The sequence below is a fragment of the Lepisosteus platostomus genome, chromosome 2 (assembly GCF_059453375.1).
Source record: "Lepisosteus platostomus isolate fLepPlt1 chromosome 2, fLepPlt1.hap1, whole genome shotgun sequence".
In the NCBI taxonomy this organism is placed as follows: domain Eukaryota; kingdom Metazoa; phylum Chordata; class Actinopteri; order Semionotiformes; family Lepisosteidae; genus Lepisosteus; species Lepisosteus platostomus.
This window is the reverse complement of record NC_142612.1, coordinates 10433969-10457944: the sequence shown is the minus strand read 5'-3', so window position 1 is coordinate 10457944 and position 23976 is coordinate 10433969. Positions and strand designations below refer to the sequence as shown.

General features: G+C 36.0%; 1 protein-coding gene across 3 annotated transcripts; it reads right to left on the bottom strand.

Moving 5' to 3' along the window:
- Positions 1 to 217: 217 nt before the first annotated feature.
- fhl2a (four and a half LIM domains 2a) lies at positions 218 to 23299 on the bottom strand. 3 transcript variants are annotated; one of them, XM_088597522.1, is made up of 7 exons: positions 23140 to 23267; positions 19851 to 19902; positions 13157 to 13342; positions 6842 to 7016; positions 6074 to 6243; positions 4507 to 4693; positions 218 to 867 (listed from the first exon to the last, which is right to left on the bottom strand). In XM_088597522.1, exons 3-7 carry the CDS (start codon positions 13310 to 13312, stop codon positions 716 to 718), a joined length of 840 nt encoding a protein of 279 aa, XP_088453648.1. In that variant the 5' UTR covers positions 13313 to 13342; positions 19851 to 19902; positions 23140 to 23267; the 3' UTR covers positions 218 to 715. The 3 variants fall into 3 exon arrangements, with proteins under 3 accessions (XP_088453648.1, XP_088453647.1, XP_088453649.1); XM_088597521.1 differs by lacking the exon at positions 19851 to 19902 and having other exon boundaries at positions 23140 to 23299; XM_088597523.1 differs by lacking the exons at positions 19851 to 19902; positions 23140 to 23267 and adding an exon at positions 17837 to 17974.
- Between the last annotated feature and the right edge of the window lie 677 nt (positions 23300 to 23976).

Below are 23976 nucleotides of genomic sequence, written 5' to 3'. Positions count from 1 at the left end.
CCGATAATAAATTTGAATTGTTGCAGTTGCACGTATCTTATTATATTCACAATATATTGGTGGGAGAAACTATCCACTCATCTCATCCACTGTCTCCATTTGTAAAAACACTATATTAGGAAGCATTGTAAGTTTTTTTTTATTTTAAGTGTCAAATCCCACTGTTCTGGGAAGAAAAAAACAACTCTCCAACTTAAAAGAAACTAACATTACAAAGCAGTTTTAAGGCATTTAATGGAAATACAAGGAAAATGTAGAGACAACTTTAAAGCCATTCAAGACATTGTCAATTTATCATCAAAATAGCTCCTCAACCCTATATACTTGAATGACTCCTGTATTTTGTTGTTAGTTATATGTATGTTAATTCACATGAACTAAAACCTAAGAGTTAGCTTAGCTTTTAATATTATCAGTAGAAATTGTGTTCTTTGAGTATAATGTTCATAATCATTGTAGGCATACTTTAAGGCACTAGGAATAATAGTTTATATAGTTTAATATTCAAAATTTTTCTATGAGCATTATTTAGTTACTTTTTCATGCTTACACATCAAATGCATGCAAAAGCTCCTTGTGTGTCATAACATCAGAGCTCAATTTTATTTGAGTTATACATACTATTGATATTCAAACCAATTATCAAAGTATTAATACTGTAGTATTCTTTCTATAATTCTTATGTGTTTTTTTAGAGTAATCTTCCAGATTGCCTTCAGATGTCTTTGCCACATTCAGGGCACAAGATGTCATCTCTCTCAGTGAGGAACCCTCGGCCTACTAAGGAGACAGAACATTTCTTGCAGTTGAAGCAATCATTGTGCCACTGGCGTTCTTCAAAGGAAATATACTTGCTTCCTCCAAGTCCTAAGTGGGGAAGAGAAATTATAAAAATATTAAAACAAAACAAATCACAAGATTATCATGGAAGTGTGATATTTATTATCATTATTAGCATAATAACATTTCCTTTGTGTGACACTAATGCATCTTTAACAATTATATAATCACTATTATTTTCAGGGGGTTACCCGATTTTTCCTTTACTTTGGGAACTGTCATCTGACTCATGACAGTGCATTTCTTGAGTGTTATGGAAGTTGTAGATTCCTTTTAGCAGAATTTCTTTTTTAAAAAAGCATGATGCTCCTCAGTCATTCATCAGGAAGAAAGCTGCCTTTCACTGTGTACTGTATGTTGAATCCAGTAGCTTTCAAATCCACCTGTGCTTCTTGGTTATTCTGGTGGATATTCCACAGTGGTGGGATACAAATGATTGACATTGATATGTAACAATGATACTTGCCTCTGCCCTATTGCCTGAATGAGTTCTTGTTGGCCATAGAGCTCTGCATTTTTGTATTCTGAATTTACTTGTATTCTGTATTCTGAATTTAATAGCTTGAGAACAAGTGATCAAGCTAATAGATCTGAAGGAGTGCAAACATTGTCTTTGGGTTAAGTCGAATAACAAAAGGCAAAGCAAAACAGGTATACTCCTGTTCAGCTTAGCTTGGCATCCAGAAAATAAGAGTTTAAAGGCTGGATTGGTGCTCTTGTAGGCTATGAAAGACTCTGCTAATTGTAATTCCACTGCCTATTTCAACTGTATCTTACCTAATACATGAGAAAAATGTATTTTTTCTCAATTTTCAATTTAGTAATTGAAAATATTTAGCTTCAGTGTCACAGAGTAAGTAACATGGAAGGTACGGCCTGAGGACCACGGTGGAGAGATCAAAGGCGCTCTCTTCAGTCATGATTATCCTCAACCACAGTGTTTGGGACAGCCGTGACTGGAGAGTATGCTTTGGTGGAACTGAAAGACTACCAGAGTTTTGTGCTTTCCTTCAGTGCAGTGGATGGAGGAGTGCCAGGATACAGGGCAGAGCTATTTCATGAGAGTGGTGATCTTGGATTCTTGGTTTTCTTTCTTAAGGGACTTACTGTATACTCTAGTTTAGGTTACTCTGGTGCACAGGGGAGACCTCTAGTGCACAGAGAGGACCATAAGTTTAATATGTTTGCTTTTGTGTGTATTTCCCCTTAGGATGCTTCGGGTCTTCTGTTGTGTGTGTCAGACAGACAGTGATAGACATTCTAATTGCTAGACCAATAAAAAGAGCTATTGGGTAGGATAACTGTCTTGTTTGGTATAGGTCTATGAGATCTAAAGACCCTATTGCAGGGGAAAAGGCTCCTAGAACCCTTAAAGTTGCTAGGTGGTATAGTATGCTACAAATTAAAGAATCTTGAAATTTGGGTTCACTGTTTAACTACAGCTATCCATGACATGAGGATAGCAGCCAACAAAAAATTAAATTCTTTAAGAATTGTATTTTGTCAAAGATACACAAAAATATATGACAAGATAAATATATAAAGATATATAAAATATGTAAGATAAAGATAAAAAAATATATAAAGATATACAGTGTATGAAAATTTGATGAAATGTTTGCTTCATTTCAGAATGGTTTCATTTTGGCTGGAATGCAAAGGATTCAAATAAAGCGCCAGAAAAATATGTCTTTAGGATTTCAATGTGGCGTTAGTTTCATTCTTATGTTCAAACTGTGGTATGAGTGTAAAAGTAAATTAACTAGATGTCACATAATCAATCATGTAGCTGTGCTTACAAAGCCATTGTTTTCTATATTTTGTTCCAAATCTAAAGCTGAGGAATGTAGACCATATTGTTTTCGTATTAGATGAAATGAAGCCACATGTACAGTATCTATCTTCCTGTACTCTGCTGCCGATGAATGTATTGCTCCTAAGCAAGCTTTATCCTTTCTGTCTAAAGAAGTATAAACACCTGATCTGTGCTCTGGTTTAAAATACATGGCTTTAGAAGTCATTATACAAATATGTATGTTTGTGTTTTTTGAAAACCTTGTTAAACATATTCTATATTGTAGTATTATTGCAGTTCATTACAGAGGAACATGTTGCAGAGTACTGATTGAGTGCTCAAATATACAGAGGTGCAAAAATAATTTTTAGACCTACTTGCAGTCTTATCTCTGTGCATTAACATGTTAAGCTTTAAAATATGGTTTTTATTTCAAAGGTAATTGTTTAATCTCTACAATAAATACATAAATGATACTATCAAAGTCATGATGTTGCATAATATATTAACTTGCTACATGTGTCATCCAGTCTTTCTTTGCTATAACATAAATACCACTGATTGATACTGGTTGTGATTTACCTCTCACACAATTTAATAATAATAATGTTTCTTTATTAGCCCTATACAATTTCTTGCATTAGGAATTCATCTTTTCACATACCCCAGCTTTTCTCCATGGAGACACAGACACGGCGAGAAGCTTGGGGTCAGAGCTCAGGGTCGGCCATTGTACAGCGCCCCTGGAGCAGTTAGGGTTAAGGGCCTTGCTCAGGGGCCCAACAGAGTAGGATTCCTCTGCCGGCTGCAGGATTTGAACCGGCAACCTTCCAGTCACAGGTGCAGATCCTGAGCCACAGAGCCACCGCTCTGCCCCATAGCAATGTCACGTATTAAGCTATTTGTGTGGCAGCATGAATTTCATGTAATAGATTAAATGAACAACCAGACTGTCTCAAGGCAACCAGGTCTTGAACTCAATTCTGATAAACAATGGTGTAGCCTATAAGAAAGTTCTTCAAGGTTCCATTGGAATGCATAAAAAGACAGGACTTTTCCTATCAGCTGAAAAGGAGCTTTAAGAAAAGTTATGGTTTGGTCATGCAAGTAGTGACATTTATATCAATTTGGTGTTTCCGATTGGTTAACTTGAAGAAAGGTCTTGAAGTCCATCTTATTTCTAAAAGAATGTGTACTACCAGGTGACAGAGTGGCGCAGACCTAGGGTGTGCAATTTGTATGTTCTCCCAGTGTTCACATGGGTTTCCTCCAGGTGCTCTGGTTTTCTCCCAGTCAAAAAGCATTGTGTTACGTTCCTTGGCTTCTTGGAACAAATTGACCCTTGTGTGAGTGTGTGTGTGTTTGCCCTGTGATGGACTGGTGTCCCGTCCAGGGTGTACTCTGTCTGCACCTATTGTTTGCCAAGATAGGCTCCAGCTCCCCTGAGACCCTGAACGGGAAGAAATGTTTGAAAATAGATGGATGGATGCTTAATAGCGGATGGAAATAATTGAAGCAGAAACAAATGAAAAATGTGAATATTTTCATTAACAGAACAGAAAAGCCTGCTCAAAATATTAGTAATTGGAGATATTAAAAACTGAAACAGTTGTATGATTTAAAGTAGTCTCTTTCCTCTTTGCCGTATATTTCATAATTAAACATTGCAAAAAAACTGTCATATTTAACTTCATTTAAGGATACTGTCTTCCAGAGAAAGGTATTTGAATGCTTATTTCTGCTAAGTACTGATTTTTCAGATAAATGTTTCAAAGCAGTCAATGGACTAAAATTAGATATTTAGGATTTCTGAAAGTGGACTATTTTTTTTCCTGGCCTATGACAACAGAAGGGACAATAACAGGACATACCACTGATTGGATTTGTGCATCCAGCACACTTCTTGGCATACAGATTACAGAAGCAGTTCAGGCAGTAAGCAAAGTCATCCCGAGATGTGAAACGTTGTCCAGACAGCTGCTTCTTGCATCCAGTGCACAAGAAGCAATCTTTGTGCCAGGGCTGCTCATGGTAAGTCACTCCTCCGGAGGTGATGGGCTGTCAGGGAAAAGTGCAGTCAGATCTTGAATTTTAATGTAAGTACTTGGAGAAAGAGAAGGAGAGCAAGCCTATTGTTTTAAATCATACTTCTGCATAATTGTTTGCAAACAACAGAACAATCTACAGCACCTGCAGTCCAAAATACTATTATATTAGAGTGTGCTATTGTCATTAAAATTTTAAGTTTAAACCCTTTTTTGTGTGTGTTACGTCTCAGGGATGCAGCTGTTAATTGCTTTGTTTGAATACAATTTTATGGGTCAGATCTTATCACAGATCAATTTCTCACAGAGCATTTTTTAATTGATGCCTGGGGACAGTCTCCTGGGTCCGGCACTGTTCACATCCAGCTGCAAAGCAGTACTGGTGTTGCTGCTTTCTTTAGAAACTCAATATTTACCTCATCCTTTCACCCTTCATTTTTCAGATGACATCCAGGCTGTTCTAAAGGAAATGAAGTGTGAAAATACTAAACTGGCAGTGCCAAAAGGGCTGCTACAGAACTAAATGAGTTTGTTAATGCTACTAAATGGCTTGGCACATGGGCTACATAGGTTACTGTTTGAGTCTGCTGTTTTATTTCTCGTGAAGGATGAGACAAACAGTGTAATAACATTCTATTGTATTAAATCATGTGATGACATGAAGTTATAAAAGGCATAATGAGAGCTTTGACTTAGAGCTGTACACTGCAGTACAATCCTATTCTCCTATAAATAAATTTATTCTTCCTAAAGTGAGATTCATGAAAAATCCTAAAAATCACTGTTTTATTTATTATATTATATTGTTTAATTGTAATCTATTCACATGTTTCTTCATATTTCTCATAATGGCATGGATGGAATTTTTTACATTTATGATAGTACATGTTGCTTATTTTGTATAGTTTAGTCAAGAAGGTAAGATTTATTATTACATTTTAACTGGTAGTATAGAACAATTGGCAACCTCATTTTAAAGCTCATTTATATGGTATCAGTACAGTGTACACTAAAGTACAGAATACAAATCTCAATTATAGTAACATTTAGTATATACTATTCATTAATATGTATAGATTTTTATTCTACATTTTAGTGAGCACATCGCTAAAATGAATTCATTACCTTATCAAACAATTCATAATCGCATCAAAAAGAAATGTTTTTGTAATTCCAAGAAAATGTTACTTCTCGACTCAACATTGCACGTTTACATTTGGGTAGCAAATATGGGGAAAACATTTACATTTTGATATGAAAAGGCTCAGACATTATAAATAAAGTTGTGCGGTTTCTTCACATTCCGCTAATAGAACACTGTAGAACATACACAGTGAAGTGTAATAAAACTCCTCAGACTTCAAGGAATGTTTAGTACACATATCTTCTCTACCTTCTTACACTGCACACACTGCATGGCAAACTGCTTCTCGTAACAGGGCACGCAGTAATTATGCGCATCCTTGGGAATGAAGCTTTTGGTTCCTATGGGCTGTTGGCAACGATGGCAGGTGAAGCATGTCTCGTGCCAGCTATTGCCTTTGTGCTCCATCTTTCGAGTGCCTGTTGGACAGAGACACGTGGAAGTGTGACAGTTCTTTTAAACATGCAGAGAATGTTTGTAGTGCCTTTAATTACTGTGGATGCACTTTAACGAGAGGCTTATTCATTTGGCTTTTATTTCATTTAACGGCAGAGGGAAGACAATTTAAAATCTACTAGATGTTTTCTCCTAACTATTGTTACGAAAATTGACATATCGCCTTTGAAACCTGTTACATTTAACTTCAAACCTCTAAGGTTATGTGGTCTGGAACTTTAAGTTACATCTTCATCGAGTTTCAGGACTGAAAACCTAAACAAAACTCCCAGGGTTCTGCATTCAAATTACTATGTATGAATATTTGGCTTCTTTTCCTTTATGTCAAATGTTTGTTTTCCTCACCCTCTTTCATGATGCTCTTCTTTGACTTTGACCTATAACTAAAAGGCAGTCTCCATAAAAATATTGTATCAGTGTAATAATGTCTCAGAAATTGTCCAATCTGTTAGGCAAGCCACACTAATCGTCATTTCTCAGAGAGCCGTAATGGTGAGCAAATTTATATCCATTAATATATTTTTGAGTAAGTTAAAGCTCATAAGTCAGGACAGGACTCACCTGGCATGATGGTTTTCTTGCATTCATGGCATTTGGAGGAGTACTCATTGGAATAGCACTCAGTACACAGCAGGAGCTCATCCTTGGCAGAGAAGGGTTTGTCCACCAGGGAGCGCTTGCACTGAAAGCAATGGAAGCAGTCTTCATGCCAGTGACGGTCCTTGTAAGAGAGATCCTGAAACATTTGTGGGAGAAGCTTAGTGCACTTGTTAGGGATCACACTGAATGTGATCTACAGTACCAATTTACCCATCAATCTATCAAAACAGTTCTCAGTTAATATACCCTGTTATGTTTCACATTTAACTCTTGGCATTGTATTATTGTTTTATTAAAGTAGCTTTGTAAATTTGTGAATGGCTGTATTTGTCCTTAAATTTCATTCATCACTTTTGTGCATTTTTCTTACAGTAGGATCTACAGGTTGCAATTTTCTTTTGCTCCTTTCCATGATTTCCAGATGACTCAAACTATTCTGTGTTTGTGCTGCACAGTACATAAGGATTAACAGTATTAAAGGCTATGGTAAAATCCTGAATGATGACATTAGAAATGCCCATGAAAATGGTGGTGCTATAATATTGGAGCTTTAACTCTGTGCATATAAACTGGTGCTGCTCAATCAGAAAAAAAGCAACTTTAATGATTGTGTAACAGCTTATGAGTAAACCAACAAGAATGAATGTTTTTAGGCTCAGTGGTCTTGGAAAATCAGGAAACAATTTGGACACACTGAATTAAAAAAAATCTCAGGTTCTGTAGCTGCCCAGATTACATCTGGTTTGGTATTAAAAGTATAATTTTAGTCTATGAAAATATTTGAGAACATAAGCAAAGGTCATTAAAAATTAAAATGTGTGACACAATGATGGAAAAGAGACAATTATATTAAATTTGCAAACAGAAATGCATTGTAGTAACAACATACTGTAGGAATATAAAGTAATTCAACATAATGTTAACAAATACATTTGGAAGTAGAAAGACAGGATTCACTGATAATGTAATTACCAAAATAACGTTTTTGTAATAAAATACTATATATCAGTGGCAACAGAATTGCTATAATAATAAAAGTTGTTTATACCAATAAAAGTCTTTGTGTGTTTCAGTAACAACTAATAATGGTCATGTTAAAACCACAAATCATAGCATTGGATATATAAATATAATTTGAAATGAAGTATTATAGTTTTTAGTTGTTTGTTTTTTGACATGAAGTTTCACCATCTATTTCTTCCTCTGCTTTGTCATGCTTTTAGTAAGTAAAGTAAACAGATCTCTGTTGTAATAAAGCAAATAAGAAAAATAGCTCCTCTGTCACAAAATGTTGGGAGTTCTCACAGCAAGATTAAACTGTGATGAATGATCCTTTACAGAAGTAAAAAGATCACTGCAAAATATTCACAGAAAATACAATCATCTGGGATCAAAAAAATATATTTTCTCTAAACAAAAAAGCAAATACAAGCTTACAATAAAGCACTACATGGATGCCGAAACCATTATTAATGCCATGTGTTGAAATTGTATTTTCAATTTCCAAACATACTTTGGCTTATTAAGATTAGTTGCTGGAAGAGCACAATAAAAATAGTTACGGGATTCCTGAGCACTGAGCTAGCAGCCCTGAAGGATGGTTTGTTTACAAAATGGAAAATTTCCTCATTCCATTCATAAGATCCTTATACCAGACTCCTGTTTCTAGTATCTGTTTAGAGTCCCAGCTACTTTATATCACTAAAGACTACAAGAGGGTAGAAACAAACTGTGCATCCTTTATAATCCTTGTTCTGAACCAAAATCTTCAAGGACTCCAAAAACATTATGTAAGGCTCTTTTTAATTGTCTCCAGATGACTTCTGTACTTTGTCAGGGTTTAAAGCATTATTGCCATTGCCCTAAATATTACAAGAGCCCGTATAAGCCTAGGACTTCTCTGGATTATCAGATCCACCGTCAAGTTTAATATTGTTATTATGTTGATTTTTACAACCACTCACTACATGGGAAACTTTCTAAATCTCAAAAGAGATTTTGTGACCAGCTGATTCAAAAAAGGGGAGAAAAAGTTTGAGAAACTTTTAAAACCAAGTAGTTTTCTTGGAAAAGCAGAATGATACAGTCAACCAGACACAACTTTTCATCCATTTTCTTTCTGCTTTAGCCAATATAGGGCTGCAAGGCAGCCAGAGCCTATCCCAGCAAGCATAGAGTTCAAGACAAGATACACCCTAGATGGGACACCAGTCCATCACAGGGCACACACAGACAGAGATGCACACGCACACTATCGGGGGGGGGCTATCTGCGTGTAGCTTGCATGTTCTAACAATGTTCGTGCAGGTTTTCTCCAGGTGCTCCGCTTACATACTTACATACAGTCCTAAGACATACTGGTGGGTTAATTGGCTGCTAGAAAAAATGCTTGTGTGTGTGAATGTGTGCATGTTTCTGTCTGTGGGTCCAGGGTGTATCCTGCCTTGTGTCTGTTGCTTGCTGAGACAGGCTCCAGCTCTGCCGCAATCCTGTATATAGAAAATAGATGGAAGGATAAATTGATGACAATAAGAAAATGAATTGTTAATAGGATCTAAAATATCGTTTCAGGAGAGAATTCATAATGTTTGATGTGGAATGGCAAAGTTCAAACTGGTTTGTGTGTGGGAGTTTTGTTCCCTTGTGCTGCCTGGTTTACTAGAACATACAAAAGCTACAAAAAGAGCTACAAAAGACTGAGGAGGTTCATTTCAGTTCTGGAGTCAACATCCGCATTGTGTAATAGGGATTTAATTTGCTTTTGTTGCCTTCATGTTTGATTATCCTCTCTCTATATATATTTGTATTGTAATTTTATTTTCTTTGAACACTGTGAATTGCAAGTTCATTCCTGCTCCCTCCCCACTTCCTCTCTACTAGGGATGATTTCCCATATGGGTTCTATTAGTGCAATAACAAGCATCACTATGTGAATGTAAGTGTAGGAATTTTTAGATTTGCATTTTTTTGCGTTTCCTGGTTCTCACTTTAACTGTATCACCACTTTCCAAACGTATCTCTTATTTTTGCAGAATAATTCAAGAACAACTTTCAGAAACAAGTCTCATTACTGAGGCATTTTAACTGAGAAGAGGAAGTCTATTAATCTTTTTATACAGTATATGTGCTACACAATTATGTACAAATCATAGTGCTAATGGACTTTGAAATCTGACTAAATATTTTGCCTGTAGTCAAGAACAGTGTAGACTTGCTAATTGAATGGAAAAAACAGGGTTCCTCAGTACTAGCTTCAAGGAGAGGGCCTGCTGTTCAGTTCAAGGTCTCTGCCAAGGACAGAACAAAGATTTGATCAACTTGAGGTTTGCAGTGGCTCAGGAGATCACTGTACTTCAAGTCTCACTTAATTTCGAAACTAGGGGGTACCTCATCATCTTTATTGACCTAATTTACTTTACAATTATTCAGGTGTGGAACCTAAATAGAAAATTCCAGGACATTCTTTCATTATTTTACTTTATGAATCATTTTTAAATGTGGCAGAATTTAGTAATGCACAGATATGGTGATTTTTAGATTGCAAGATTAGGTCCCACAACAGCAAAACATTCAAGAACAAAACCTTTTCCTAATCCGAAATTATTGTTTTTGAAAAGACCATGTTAATTCTTACTGTCCCATTCACCAGAGTTCACATTGTTTCCCTAAAAAGAACATCCCCCATGTCTATTGCATTTAAATATTTTAGACTTAGAAAACACAGAAAACTTGAACCAAAATGCAAATAAAAATCATTTACATGTTTAAGATTAAACATATTACAGTGTTAAAATGAAAATGTTTCTAAGTCAGTATTAACAGCCTGGAGTATCAGTAGCGCCAGCAGAGCCGTTGCACAGATATGATAGGCTATTACATAGATGTCCTGTATGGCTGCAGCCAACTTCTGAGAATTGGCTAGTTGCAGTTATGTTGACGACATTGCCAAGTTGTTCCCATAAAAAAGAGTCAGATCAGAAGAAAAAGCTGACCACGGCAAAACCATTGTTTTCTGGAAGTAGTGTCTTTCTAATCCTAGTACTTTGTCCTGCTGGAAAATTGACACTTCAGGATTCACTCTGAGGAACACAAAATGTTGGCTCAAGGACTTCCTCAGTGTAACACTGAGCAGTAAGGTGCCCTCACTTTGGCCAAAGACATTCTTGTGTAAAAGGACATTCTTCTCCAAATCATCACACAGTCAGCAATGTCCAGTTGGCTTGAACAATTAACATAATTATCACCGTGATTGTTCTAGACATCAGGTCTGTCAAGGGAAAGACAACACTCATTAATGAATAAAAAACTTCACCACTCTCTAGCATTAGCTTAGATATTCTCTGGTCCACAGAAGATAGTTATTTAGTTTTTCCACTATTCATGGTAACCCTGCAAGGCATCCAAGAATACAGATAATTTTTAAGCAAACAGAAAGCTACAGTCATTCTTCTGATGTACTATCTACAGTATACAGGATATTTTCTTGCTGGAAGTAATGCTAGAGTCACTGTAGTCTGAAGATGATCACAGAGATAAAGGTTTTGATCCTGGGCCAGTGTGGTGACCTTTAGCTTTCCTGGATTTCTGGACTCATCTGCTGATTGTTGCAGCTGGGTACCTCATTGTCTGGACAAGCAGTGTTCAACTATTCCAATAGAATGATTGAGGTGAACTTCACTACTCCAGCAGGGCATATTTACTGATTTCACTGTGCTTGCTTTAAAATTATGTTTGTTTGACTTAGTCAGAATATTAATTAATCATTTCTTCAGCTTTATTACCAAACACTGATCACCTTGTGTTTTTATGAAATGTCATGATTGTGGATCAGTATTTTGTTATCCTGGGGAACAGTATTATTTAAACAGTAAACAAAGATATACGCTCACTATTTAGACGATAAATAATGTTATGTACTGTATGTGCTTTCACTGTGCATTAATGTAGCTTTAAAACTGAAAAGCCATATATTGTACTTTCCAGTCAAGTTCATATTTTATCTTCTTGCAGTCATTCTTTTTCATTTTGAAACTGAGCAGATTTTGCAAATTTTGTCTGCCTCATGTTAATTAATTGCTAGTAATTTCATGCTACGACAGCCACAGCTAAGTTTTTTGAGCAACTACAGAGAAATATGTTGCACCTCCATGGCCTAGCTGCTCAGTGAAGTGTAATAAAAAATCATCTAACATAGATCTGATAGTCTGAGCTCCTGACAGGGCAGCTCCTGCTGTGCTCATTTACACAGTGAGTGATTTCAGTTTGAAGAGAATTCATTCGCATACCAATGACTTCTATGTGTTTTCTACAGAGCCACTGGATAGTCTTTTCACTTTTGTATTGCTCTATTTTTAATCTGATACAAATTTAGCACCCATGTATGCTATTAGTTATTACCATTTATCTTTTTATACCCAATAACAATGAGAAATATATTAATATTAATACTAGTAGTAGTACCAGCTGTAGTAGTAGTCTTGATAGTGGTAGTTGTAATAGCAGTGTAGTAGTATGCTATAAGCAATGTTGTTACTGTGAGTTATCAGTTAATCACCTAAAGAAATACATCTGTATATTTGTGTATAAAGACCAGAATGGACCCTTCCATAGATATATCACAGAAGGCAAATGGACTCCTTAAAGATGTTTTTCTAAACATTTTCTGTAATTTATGTATGGAAAACTTAAACAGAACGCTATTCTTTCCTATCTATACTCTTCTGAGCAACCGATATCTGCCAGAGATAATAACGTCACTAGCTGATTCATGCATCTAATGTTTTGACTCAGTTTTTACTCAGGAGCTGTGATTATTTTGTGTGATTTTAGTGACAGTACAGGTGAAAGTGAAAGAGACATCTAATAATGTGTGTATTACCATCAGACCTCATTCACAAGGACTGTAAGCACCATGAAATTCAGGTGTGAACATCAACCATGTGAGCTCGGTCTAAACCAAAACTCTACTGTAAGTCTAGAGATCAGGAAGTCAGCACAGAGTACTTCTACCACACCTTCCTGGAATGTGTCAAAGAATGAAAGTAATCCCAAAGGGTTTGCAAGCGTCAGAGAGAGTGGGAATTGATTAGCATACAGGCAATTCCTAGGGCAATATTTGCACTTCAGGCAAATCAATTTCAAACATGCCTCCATGTTTCTAATGAATAAATTATGGTGTTTGGAGCAGAAAGTGACACAGGGGATAATTGACAGGAGGCAAACACAGCCCCCTGATGGGATGTGTGATGACTACTGGAGGGTGGCAATGTGACATACTTTGCTGTTGCAGCCGATGGGTTTCTTGCATTCCTCACAGGCGTTGGAGTAGAGACTCTCATAGCACTTGACACAGTAAGGGTTCTCCTCCCGAAGGATGTACTTCTTCCCAAACAGGGACTCTTTGCAGTAGTGGCAGTCGAACCGCTCAGTCATCGTGACTCCAGGGAGCCGCCTCACACCTGACTGTGAAAGAAGAAGCCGTTAGAGCATTCTGTGGCTTCATTAGTATTGCAGGTAAACATAATTACTTTAGACATTCATTAACCTCGAGGCTCTTGGGAAATCTTCTGAGAAAGATAAGGACACTGTTCAAATTTCAATTAACCGATTTTGCCGCGTGTGCATTCAGCGTTGTATATCGAAAATAACACTGAGGTTTAAAAAAATAATTCAGATACTACCTATCTCAATAAACATAATGCTCTACTTGAACTTGAACTTGAACTTGAACTTGAACTTTATTGCCATATGTAACCGGTACTGGTACAATGGAATTCTTACTTACAGAAAGTCTCTCGATTATAAAACAAGTGTAAAAAACAAAACAAAGTGCAAACAGTGCATCAAGACAATGTACAAACAAACAATAGACAATGTGCAAGTAAACATGCAGACAGTTTGACTGTAAACAATACAGACGTGTAAACAATGACTGGAGACGTACAATTAATAAATTACAATGAGGTAGATGGTGATGGTGTAGGTGTGGTCCGAGGGGGATGGCTAAATGTGTTCGCCAGTCTCACTGCTTGTGGATAGAAGCTATTGAAGAATCTAGTGGTAAGTGTCCGTATGCTCTTATATCTCTTGCCTGAGGGCAGTGGGGTGAAGAGCTCATGCCCGGGGTGGTGACTGTCCTCTGTGATGGCCAGAATTCTACCACGGCAGCGGTCCTCATAGAGCTGTTTAATCTCGGTGAGACCGCAGCCGATGATCTTCTGGGCCATATTGACCATTCTCTGCAGTGCCTTTCTTTCTCGCGAAGAGGTGTTGCCATACCACACGGTGATCCCGTTGGTGAGGACGCTCTCGATAGTGCAGCGGTAGAAGTTCACCAACACATGTGTTGGCATCCCCCATCGCTTGAGGCACCTCAAGAAATAAAGGCGCTGCTGAGCCTTCTTCATGATAGAGTCAGTGTTCACAGTCCAGGTTAGATCTTTAGAGATGTGAATTCCCAAAAACCTAAAGCTGGTGACTGTTTCCACTTCCGTTCCATCAATACTGAGTGGGCTGTGAGTGTGTGGCCTGTGTCTCCGAAAGTCCACTATTAGCTCTTTCGTTTTCTTTATGTTCAAGTCCAGGTTATTGCTATGACACCACCTAAGCAGCTGTACAACTTCATACAACCCTGTAAGTGGACTCGTCATCATCACTGATCAGTCCTATTATAGTGGTGTCATCGGCAAACTTAATGATGCGGTTATTGCTGTGTCTTGCTGTGCAGTCGTGAGTAAATAGGGAGTACAACCTTGGACTACTACAACCTACTACAGTGCAATTAATTTTTTTGTAAATTAACGCTAATGCTAGCACTGCACATTCTATACAGTATAATTTATATATGCAGAATACATGTGCATACAGTACATATATATGTATTTTCCATAAGTGAACACAATTGAACAGGAATATAGTAATATCAGCGACAATTGCTTCTGTACTACTTTCTTGATTATGAGCACCTTATGTATGCAGGAGGTACAGTATAAGATCTTACAGGTTTGAAGTTCGTGTGGAAAAGTGGGATGTACTATGGTCTTATCATTAGTTTTAGCCATAACTACAAATTAATACACGCATTACCATAGGACCTGTTGTTTCCTAATTCATTTACATTTGTGAATTAGCCCACATTCGTAAAACTGGAGCTACTGTATACCAACAAGATGAAGTATCAGTTCCTAAGCAGTTTTCCGTATGAGTCAATAAAGTGTGTTGACAGTAACAAAAAATACATTTACATTAAGTCCAGAAGGAAAAGAATATTAAGTAGTCCCCAGTCAGAAACTTTCAGCAAGTAATTACATTAACAAAAAATGTTTCAGTCCATTGTCTTTGTTTAAAGTCTGACTGGAAACATTCAAACAATTGTTTAGAATCTAATCTTATTAATACAGAATAAGGTTGTGCTGCAACCATTTCCAAAGTTTTTGTTTTGTTACTTTACTGTAGGTAAAGTACTATAATGTAGTTTTAAATTCCCAATTGAATTTGGGATTGAGAATGATGTATTCTTGAGCGAGGAGCTTCACTTAGAATGCTCCAGTAATGTTCATAGCTGTACAAATGGGTACAAATGGCTAATTATTATGCACTTCACACCAGGAACCTTTAAGCCTACAGGAACAAGACAATATTTCAAGGACCAGTTGATGAGGTTAGTAACATACTGAATGGACAAAAAGCACAGAATGAGTAAAGGTGTAGGAATTGGTTCCAAAACACAGGCAGCAGGACTTTAGTCTTCCAACTCAGTTACATAAGTGGCACCTACAGTATAATATTAAAATGGTGGAAAAAAGAACTATAGAATTATGTTGTCCCTTCTTAATGAGACTGGAATACAAGGAGGATCTGCCAGGTGTAAGAACATCCCTATAGGGCAGCTACAGTCAGTCCCAACCTCAACCACAAAGGCTGAAGACATTGTCCTACAGTAGAATCTGTGTAAACAATCAATTTACTAAGAAGAAATGCTACAGAGCTTGTTAGCACTGTTAATAACTCAGAAAGCACAGGCACTGGAGCAGTAGGTTAATATTTGAAACAAGGCCTTTCTGGTATTCATCTGTGTCAAGACTAAGAAAAGGAGTTTTTAGCCAGTCAGTGTTTAACAGATGCTTTAACACAGCAATACTGTATATCTGGTAATTCTTCTCTGGACTGATTCCAGAGCACCATGATTTGGTGCATCATGATGATCAAAATAGTACAAAATATTTTAAATGACGTTTTACTCGTTCCTTGTACAAAACAACACAACATCCAAACACATGCATTATTTTAGAATTATTACTTCATTAAAGACTTCACCGAAAACCTTCTAAAATCTCAATATACATCTGTTTGTACCCATTATTATACCCATTATTTGATTATTCAGATACAGTAAGTCTAACAACATACTTAAGGAAGACCTACTTTTTCTAAATCCATGTTCATTATTCTCATCCCTGTAACTATGACTATAACTGTATTATCCTAATAGTTCCAACTATTAATCTTAAAACTTTATCTTTGAATATTTTTTAAGTCTTACCCATGTACTGTAGTTTCTGAGACCCTTGAGTCATCTAGGTTACATTCTTGTGCCTGAATGCTCTTTCTGATATGTGGGGCTACACCTTCTCTTCATCTTTCCTGACTCTTTGGAATGCTGTGTATTGACTAATGTTCTCTTCATCTTCATTTGTCTTTATTAGCCGTGTTTCTGTAGTACCAATTACATCCTAACTGCAGTAGCTTCTATCTCTTTTATTTTGCTTTGAATACTCCTAGTGTTTAGACATAAACACTAAATTGCTTAGTCTTTAACTAATTACTTAATTACTGGTCCTTTGATATCTTATTTTTCCTTTGGGTTCTCTTTTCAACTTTAGTCTCCACGTATCTCCCTTGAATATTTCCTTTGGATTCTCCCCCCTTGTTTTCTCATTAGAAAGTTGGAATTTTTCTTTAGATCTCTACTCCAAGCTGATTGGTGATCCCACTTCATTCAAATGTAACTTGTACAGATAGCCTTTTGCTTACAGTGGTTAAGAAAGCTGAAGCACAACAACCTCTGCTACATGTTGTGTTTATGGAGTAATATTTACTGTTCATCATGCATGGTACAGATCACACTTTTTGCCCTGCTGTTCAGTTTGTTTCCAAGGTCTTTGAATTTGTTTCATAGAGAACAAGTCCTATTATGCCAGTTGACCTAACAAGTGAGTGCTCACCTGCCTTTGATATTTGACATTGAAAAGGTTTGTGATATTTCTCAGAATTAATGTTTTATTTCTCAATGTGCTTTGCTTATTGAACCAAAACTAAATGTGTTTTTTAATCAGTTTTAAATCTGCACTCAAAACATTAAGCATCCCAAACTACTGCTGTTCTCTACAATATTCTAGGTTAGCTTTACAAAACCCAGTACAAATTACTGTTGAGTCAAGATGAAATTCTGGACAGAAGACCTAAAATATTGTTACCATATCCAGCAAAAGAAGAAAATCAGGACTGAAGTACAGCTGTTTTAAACCTGCAGATTTTTTTTCTTAGACTAAAATCAGCATAACATGAAAAAGATTCACTCCCATTATTATGTCAAAAGATAGTACAACCAGCAAAAGGAAAAACTATTCAACGTATCTGTACTTAGTCTTTTCTCACTGAATGCACAATTGCTATTAATCTTGTTCTGAAAGCTTAATTGGGGCACAAACTAGATAGAATTGCAACAGCATTGATGTAATGTTACAGTAGTTGGTCTAATCTACAGTATAATTCTATAGTGGGCATGTAGAATGGACAACCTAAATTCTCATCTGATGCATTAGTATAGTACAGATAAATAATGAAACATACACACATAACAATGCATTAACCTGGAACCTTAACTTCCTCTTAGGTTGGATAATAAGAATCTCTAAAAGCAATTGCTGCAATGCTGTGGCAATAATCACTACTCACAATTCAGGCCAGAGTTGGCTAATATCTTCCCTGTGAAGCCCAGGTTATCACAATCATAAAGCAGTCCAAATCAGGCACAATAGCTCATTGGTTCTGTTGAAGCCATTGTCTCCAGATCTCCCTGGAATTTGCTTTCTGCATGCAGGCAACACCTCTACTATCTGCTAGCAACCCAGCAGTGAGTGTTCGAGTGTTCACTGTGAGGGCTTTGCTGCCTTAAGAAACCCCCTCTATGGTTTTACCATATAAGGAGGTAAAAGCTGGGAAACCTCTCTCTTTTCATGCTGGCTGCAGCTGGCAGCAGACACTATCATTTCCATTGGATTATTTATCAGTGCTTTATTTTTTTTCGCTTGTTTTTTTTTTCTTTCCCAGAAAGCTGCTACTTGTTTTAGACAGGAAGAAGACGCTTTGTGTAACATCAAACATCAGATATTGTAGAAGAAGAAGAAAAAGAGTGTTCAGTGCTTCATGACCTATCATCCTACGTACCTACAGTACATTTGTTAGGCAATCTTTAGACTTTCAACTGTGGCACTGTATCATGAAAGGTGCTATATAAACCAAAGAATTTGAATAATGAAATTACAGGTGAACAACAAGTTATTTTGCCAATATATAACATTTTAATGTGTTGAAGGGTTATGGTTATTGTTTGGAATGTGCTGTTCTTTGAATATGTTGGTCTTTAAACTACATATGCTGTGGACTCAAAGTTGTTGTTAGACTAGCAATGACAACAGAAGCAAGAAATCATTTTAAACCATCCTTCCAGAATTAAGCCATGATCGAATCAACAAATGATCAAGTTACTTAAATGAAAATGCCTTTGAAAATCAAAGTCACATTTCAACAGTAAATCTTGTCTATGCCTTTGATGTATGTGCAGCTGACTTCAATACTAATTTCTGTAATGGTCAAGAATAATCTTTCTTTCTCAGCTGCTGACAAATAAAGATTTATAGCAAATGCTTTTGCAAGTTTTATACATGATAATGAATAGCAACGTGATGCATTTAATTCCTGGGAATTAAGTTATTTTTAATTACTGTAAAATATTGAATCAGATTATCAAGTGTGTGTATCAGTATGTCTGACAGAAGTATTATTTAATGTCAATTGTAATAATGTTTTGATTGTTTTAATTTGACAAAGTTCGATTTTGCTTCAATAATAATAAAGAAAATCCACACAAATTGTTACATTTTGTATGTTTCTAAATTGTTTCTACTGTCTTCATTTACTATATGTTTTTAGGAAGTGCAAATTCTGGTGTTCACAAAATATTTGCTCCAAAAGAAAAGCTAAACATAGCTTAGAATCCACACAGACAAGAAATATGCTTGCTGAAATCTAAAGAAAGACATTTGTTTGGACATGATTCATTTCTCATGTTTTACTCCATCGTTGATAGCATGTGGTCTGTAAAGTTTGAACCACCATTTGAAAGCACAAATCAAATCTTTCTCTCTCTAATTAGATTTTAAAAGGCAAATAGGCCAATAAGAAACATGCTTCTCCTGTTATACACAACTTGTCTATTAAAATTCCTTCTGAGGGCAAAAAATACATTTCACAAGGTTATTGAGGTATGGTGAAAGAGGTAATCATTGTTTCTTTTGTCATAACTTGAAGTAAACATTTTGCTTTGTTTGAAATGAATTATTTCTGTGAGATGTTCTTTAAAAGGGGTATCCTGAAAGTGTATGTTGTTAAATTTAGTGTAACTGTATGTAGTCTCATGTTTACTTTGGTTTAACCATAGTTTTATTATGGCATTAGAATCCAATGGATTTAACATAATTCACTTTAATGATGCTCTATACATCTACATGTACCATTGGAATATCATAATAAACCATTCATTACACATTTCCTAGGGAATGTAACCTACTGTATAATACTGTTGTACTATTTTACAAAATAATTTTACGTAAGGGAAAGGCTTTAAAGATGATAATTTAAGCTGATTTAGTTTTTGCTAAGTTTCCAGCTAGATTCCTCACTGACTTACAGAGGTTTCCTCTTCACAAGGTACAGTGTATGATACTTTGTTTCCACACCACCTGCAATAGAAATGCCAAGGTTTTCAGGCCAGCTTGGCTCATAGCAACCTGAAAGAGCTCATTATTGAGTTAATTGGACCAGTTCAACAACTTCTCCTAGCTGTTCAGGTGCTGGTGCTTTAAACCGAACTGAAAAACCTACAGACAGACCAGCTCCACATGATCAGGACTGGGGATCCTTGAGAAATGTACTGTAGAACAGAATCCATATGCTCTTATTATTGTTATTTTTTTATTTAAACAAGTAAAACATAGGTTTCTCATTAAAAATTATTTCAAATAAATAGTAAAATCACAAAGTATGACCCTATTTACACTAGCATCAAAAAGCAGCATGAATTATAGTAGTGAATAACTATCACCAAATTGTTGAGAAGAAGAGGAGTATCACATTAGTATCAAACAAAGTTTTCTTATAAATGAAGCCCATTTAGACTAAACCACTTCAGGAAGTCAATTCCTTTCCTGAAAATACTTGTTGGCACAAATAGCCGTGGAAATTACTACAAACACCACACCATATAGTATAATCTGTCTCTCTCCATCTCCAGGTGCAATTCAGGTTAAATAGCCATCAGATTTATGTGATGAACAAATCAGAATGGGGCACCAGGGAATAACCTTGGGAAAGATCAGGAATTATGGCCTGTGGTGTTATCAGCAGTTTTTCTCTTATTGATTTTCTGCCCAGACCCAAAAATATAAACTAACTATGGAGGAGGAAAGAAATAAAGAAATAACATTTTGAGCAATTAGTTTTCTTTCAAATGTGTTTCTTTTTTTAAAAAAACGGCAAATTCAAAAACCTTGACAGTATGCAGCAGAACGCAGATATAGTCGGTCGCTAAATGCTTTGATTCAGTCCAAAGCCACTTTCTAATTTAATTGTGTGCCAAGTGGTCCAAGCCTGCTTCCTAATCCCAGCTGTCATTCAGCACTCTGGCAAATGCTCTTCAATAGAAGTGAATGTTCCAGTGATACAATGAGCTAATTAAAGAAAAAAGTTCCACTGTTCTCCCCCCAAGGAATGCTTGTTTGTCATAGATTGGGAATGCTACTTTGCTACTAAAGTAAAAGAAACAGGTGGTAGTCTTTCAAAGCCTTTCAAAAGATGCCGGAGGTCAGTATTAGTGATAATTAACACACACATTCCCCCAACAGCTCACAGCAGAAGGAAAGATATAGAAAATTAGTAACAGGGATATACAGGAGATGAAATTGAGTGAAAAATTGACTTCAAAAACTTCTCATATATAGGGAAGATCCTAACACATGAAGAAGAAAACTAACACAGAATTAGACTTTTACGTTATTTAAAACATACTGTATACCTGTACTAAACAAAAGCCTTACAGTGCATTTAGAAAGAAATTAAATATGTCCCTCTTGTGTATCTTGGAAAACTCTACCACTGTAAGTTGAAGGGGTATGCAAAAAATATGCAAAAGATCTTTTGTTCCAGGTGTTCCAAGCCCATGAGCACAGAGAACACAGATTCCTTGAAACAAAGTAAAGCCCATCCAAATTCTCTGCACAGCCCATTGTAATGCCAAGTTCTATTTGAAGCTCAGAATGGGATTTAGGTCCAGAACAAAGAATTCTAGAAAAAGTACTGTATATTGCATACTGTATATCCAACTTGTTTTGCATTTAAATAGCTTACTGTAAATTGTTAAAAATAAAACTCTTCTATGTTGAAATATTCAGAACATTTTTGTACTGATACCATTACCAAACTACTTTTCCAATTTTTAAGGCATGAAGATAAAATATAATACACCAAATTTTGATATCTATGCCACAGTTGCTTTAATTGATATTATTGGAAATACCACGCAAAAGAATGGTGTTAAAATATTGCTTACTCTGTTGATTGACATTGCATTTTTATAAGCAATTTCATAGTATAAATTAATGGAAGAGTTATTTTTCATATATGTGACACCAAGGTATGGTTTATATTTTTACATAAACAATAACAGTACTGAAAAACACATTAGAAATCCTGCAGTGTTCCATGGTATTTTTTCTATAGTTACTATACAGTAGATACAATTTCATTATGATATGACAGGGAAACCTATAAAACAGAGAAATTTTGACAATCTAAGAAAAAAATCAGATAAAAAATCTCACTACTTTACTGCTTTGCGATATTTGTTTTATTCAAGTAGTTAATCAATTCATTGAAGTAGTAGTGTCATTTAATTAAAAAAAATCCAATTAGACAATTTTACAGGTATTTAGTGACTGATGATTTAGCAATAAAACTGATTGTTTCTTTCTAGGAAAAGGGGATCTTACCCTATATTATTCAATTGAAATGTTTATGCCTCTCTCATACTGTTACTCCCTTTAATCATTTCCAGTTGTGCTTTAGTGCATGCACAGTGCATTCTGTTTTAATAGTGTGTAATTATGCAGCAAAATATTGTCAAAGTAAACTAATCCCATTGTCCTGACGGAGTGGCTGTAGCATAATCCAAAACAGAGACAATACATGTTGAAATGTAAATTAAATAATACCTGTGAAAGACCATCATATATACATTAACCAACAAATGTCTTCATCCAAATGAAAACTTAATCCTCTTATTTTAATCTTAATCAACTATGAGAAGGCACTGAGAGCATCAATTTCAATTAAAGGTTTAAAGTGGTTCTCATGGGAAGATCTTTAATTAGCAGTATTATTTTTATATGCATTATCGGCTTTCATCAATTTGTTAATGATATCCCCTCAGTGGGTATACATACCACTCCTTATTTTCTTTCATTAAGATGCTTTCACTTTGATTGACAAATGAAATATTTTCTTATGTTTAAACGGCCGTTTTGTTTTTAACACTTCAACATGCATAGAAAAAATACAACATAGAGTTGTAGGATGCAAGTCAAAAGTTCAACATGTAAAGTGTGCTAAAATGAAAATGTTCTCTGTTACAAATCAAAATGTCCCCAAAATGTAAAGGAATTGATGCTGTTTGTAGTGCAAAACATACAGTGCAATTCCAATGTTTTGAGCAATACTGTTAATACAGAAACAAAATTCTGAAGCTCGTCTGTTGTTCATGTCCTAAGACAAAAATATTTAGATAAAACTCACAGTCTAAAAAATATACCATCCTTAATTCTAAGGTAAATAAGGATGTAGAAAGAAAAATCCCCTAATTACAATGAAATTATCAGAATGCATAGAACTTAAACTTTCTGAAGCGGAAGTGAGGAAGTCCTTACCTTTCTATAGTGATGTGCTGCTTCCCAGAGCCCCAGCCAGAGAATGAAGTGACTGAGAGAATGCTTCTGAAGTTATTGCTTTATTGGATTACTTGACCTATGGATCTGGTAATTGGAGGGACGGGCTTTCTTTATCCAGATGAGCTATAAATACAGTGTCTCCAAAGCACCCGACATCCACAAGAGATAAGTCCACTTTCACTGTGTGCCACTGGCCTTTTAAGGCTTCACATTGTAGTTCAGCACACCCCTGAATGGAAAGCCTCCAGCCTGATCTTAGAAACTGTATCCCACTGTCCAACCACCCCCCAACTCTCCCCCCATGTCAAGGACAACCATTAAAAAAATCAACTCAGCTGTGTCAGCTTGCAGCCTAATTAAAAAGAATTAGCCAATTTAGCAAATTAAAGACATGCTATATTGCGTATGCTACATACTAAAATGCATTTACGACAAAATTAGAACTTGCAAATGTATACATTTTCACAGTGTTAAATTCGAAATGTCTTAGCTACCCGGCTGAACGAATAAATGTGAATAAAAAAAACGTGCTCACTCACATAAACTGAAAACCCAAACGTGGTATTTCCAGAACTTCTGATATGTCCTGTGAATGAATGCTGTTCCCCGAGAGGCACACTGTTTTGAGTTTTTTTTAAATATCTGTCAATGGCAACAGCAGTGCTCCGAGGAGTTATAAAGTGGTGTAAACTGCAACTGAAACTAAATGTAGTTTACAAAACATCAGCACTGGGCTATTCCTAAGTGAACAGCAATGCCATCGCCACCTCCAGTCTTCAGTCATCTGCAGAATTCCCCTTTTTTCATTCCACCACT